The 3,375-nt window shown below is 34.5% G+C and overlaps 1 protein-coding gene across 1 annotated transcript; it reads left to right on the top strand.

The window, feature by feature from the left end:
• The first annotated feature begins 866 nt into the window (after positions 1 to 866).
• Positions 867 to 2,543, top strand: LOC139483204 (uncharacterized). Its single transcript, XM_071267236.1, has one exon. It carries the CDS (start codon positions 867 to 869, stop codon positions 2,541 to 2,543), a length of 1,677 nt encoding a protein of 558 aa, XP_071123337.1.
• Positions 2,544 to 3,375: the final 832 nt, after the last annotated feature.

The raw sequence follows: 3,375 nt of genomic DNA, 5'->3' as shown, positions 1-3,375 counted from the left end.
TATGATAGTATTACAAATATTCCTCAAATAGCACATGTATTGTAAGGCAATACACAGGGGCGGATCCAGCCATTTTAAAAGGGGGATCCCAACACAGGACAAAAGGGGGGTCCAACTATTATAATATGTCCCTAATCAAATGCATTGTTCGTACTAAAAAGGGGAGTCCAACCCCCGGAACCCTCCCCTAGATCCGCCACTGATACTTTAATACTATTTTGGCCTTTTAACATCACTAATCATAATTTATTTGCTGGATATGTATCTGGTTCAGTAAAATTGGTAACATAAGTGTTAATAGAGGTTAATAATGCCACTGATAAGATACCTCTGCTGGTGGACTTGAAAAATCCTGATTTGTTTTCACCAGCCTTGTAGCCAGTATAAACGATTTTTAACTCTAGATTTCATAACTTTTCCGATTACCATCTCCCCCCCCCCCCCTCTTCCCCAAATTTACCGATTGTAAGCTTAATTTTACTTTTTGACGTTGCTCTTCCTTGACAAAGTTCAATGATGTCCTACCACAGAGAAGGTAACCTGTCGAAAAAAAATATTAACTCTCATCAACATTCGCATTATGTTTTGAATTTTAAAATATTTTGACCCTTGTAGTTGTTTGGCTTTATAACTATTTTGATCTGAGCGTCACTGATGAGCCTTATGTAGACGAAACGCGCGTCTGGCGTATTGAATTATAATCCTGGTACCAATCAAGTATTGATGCATCAAGTATTGAATAAGACAAATACCATTTGGAAGGAGCCCAAAATAATCTAATGATTTGTTCATGTTTAGGTCATTGCTGAACCACGAGGACGGTGCCAAGTAAGCGTAATAACTTATGATTTATACATGTTTCGGTCATGGCAACTAGTAAACCTATACTATGCGGACCATGTTACAAAGGAAAAGTAAACATAAAAGCTGACATCTGGTGTTACAACTGTAACGACGGATTATGTTCAACATGTTCAGGTCATCACAGACGATCCAAAGGAACACGTGAGCATAAGATACTTGCTGTAAAAATTTTAGAACCGTTCATCAGTGATATCAAAACAGAATGTGACAAACATGGTCAACAGCTAAACAAGTACTGCCCAAGCCATTTAATGCCTTGCTGTGATGTTTGTATTTCAATTAGTCATGCAAAATGCACTGGAATAAAAGGTTTAGCTAGTGTAGTAGACACAACCAACACTGAACAATCTAAAGGAACTATAGAGAGAGAGATAAGTTCTATCTTATCGTTTTTGGACAAATTAGTAAACAACAAATCAAAAAACATAAACACAGGAGAACATCAGTATATAAGCATAAAGAAATCAATTGGAGAAATTCGAAAGGAAATAAATAAACATTTAGACCACCTGGAGAAGAAGTTATGCCAAGAAGCAGATAGCATTTGGAATCAGGAAAAATCTAAAGCAACAGATTTTATCTCTGCAATTGAAGAGACAAAAAACAACTTGAAGAAAATAAAAGAAAAATTGCAAACAGTCACAACAAAAACTTCCAAACTCCAATCATTTCTAGGTGTACATCAGATTGAAAAACAAGTACATCAATGTCAACAATATGTTGATGATCTGGAAAATGATGAGAGGACCAAAGAATTTGACATAAAAATAAAGCGAAATGATGAAATAGAACAGATTCTATGCAAACTAGTTTCAATTAAATCCTTAGGAGAAGTAATGGTTGTTAAAACAGAAACAGACTTGGACAGAGAAAGAAGTGTGAGGAGGGAAGCACAAGTAGAATTACAAGAACATTCAAACATACACAACATTACAATGAATATTGAGAAAGAGAAAGAGATTAACATGAATATTCTTATTGATGACATGATTTGTCTAATGGATGGAAGATTCATAGTAGTGGAAAGGAGGGGTAATGTTTACATTCTAACTCCGGATGGAAAACTTGAGAAACAGTTGAAACAATTAGATGGAGCATATGGTGTTACACAGATCAATCAATACAGTATTGCCATAGTTTGTTGCTATGAGAAAGCCGTTATGATCTTTAATATTAAGAATGAAACAATTACCAAAGTTTTAAGACTACACAAAAAATGCACAAGTTTGTCATTCTCAAATAATTCGTTTGCCATGAGTTTGGATTTTAATGAAATCTGTATTATAGACTTGAAAGGGAATAGATTGAAGTCAATACAAGTTCCTAGTGAATCACAACTGATCAACCTTGTTCACAGTAATGACAGAATAATCTATAGTGACTATAATGGTAGAGCAGTATACTGTTATGATGAATCAGGTAAACAGATATGGAAATATACACAGGATCTATCAGGACCAAAGGGACTTTGTACTGATGCTTATGGTAATATTTTTGTAGCAGACTGTGAATCTGACAGAATAATAGTAATATCAAAAGACGGACAGGACAGTAAAGTACTGATTAGCGAGGAAGATAGAATAACGAGTCCTCAGTTTATTGGTTTTAAACATAGAGAGTCTTCAGGGTTTATTTGTTATTTTGAAGGCACATATTTGGCGAAATTTAATTTATCCTGAAGGATAACGAACTGTTAATTCGAAAGTTATTGCGAAGAATGGACAAAAATGTAAAATTAATTATGGTCATTTCGGGAAATGGAACAAACAAAATGTTATCAAATCCTTGTCAAATAAGATTGGATTAAACACACTTGCTACATGCAGGATTCGGACTTTCAACCTCAGTGTTGACATGCTAGTGAACGCTGTAGATGAAAAATTTATACCACTCGGCCATAGAGGCCCTATTAGCGTTTATAAAAATATAACAAACGGTGATATGTGATATGAACTTTATATGTGAGAAGTAATGTAGTTAATGTAAGCCAGAGAATTGATGTATGTGTTTATTGAATTGTTTCTTTAAACAACCAAAGCAAAAACATACATCTATAGTTGTCTGCTCTTTGGTCGGGTTGTTGTCTCAATTTCCATTCTCAATTTTATCTGCAGACTTGCTTTCATTACCTCTGACAATCAGAGTCTGCACCACTTATTATCACTTCTAATGTCTACCAGCCCAGTAGTCAACACTTCGGTGTTGACATGAATATCAATAATGTGGTCATTTTTATAAATTTCCTGTTTACAAAACTTTGGATTTTTTGAAAAATTAAGGATTTTCTTATCCCAGGCATAGATTACCTTAGCCGTGTTTGGCACAACTTTTTGGAATTTTGAATCTTCAATGCTCTTCAACTTTGTATTTGTTTGGCTTTATAAATATTTTGATATGAGCGTCACTGTTGAGTCTTATGTAGACGAAACGCGCGTCTGGCGTACTTAATTATAATTCTGGTACCTTTGATAACTATTGAAATAAAAATAAAAGTAAACGAATGAAATTTCC

This window comes from Mytilus edulis, chromosome 7 (genome assembly GCF_963676685.1).
Source record: "Mytilus edulis chromosome 7, xbMytEdul2.2, whole genome shotgun sequence".
Taxonomy (NCBI): Eukaryota; Metazoa; Mollusca; class Bivalvia; order Mytilida; family Mytilidae; genus Mytilus; species Mytilus edulis.
Note: the sequence above shows the minus strand (reverse complement) of the source record. Positions and strands in the feature narration are given on the sequence as shown.

Coding starts and splice junctions, on each gene's coding strand:
- LOC139483204 (XM_071267236.1), top strand. CDS start 867: ATGGCAACTAGTAAACCTATACTATGCGGACCATGTTACAAAGGAAAA.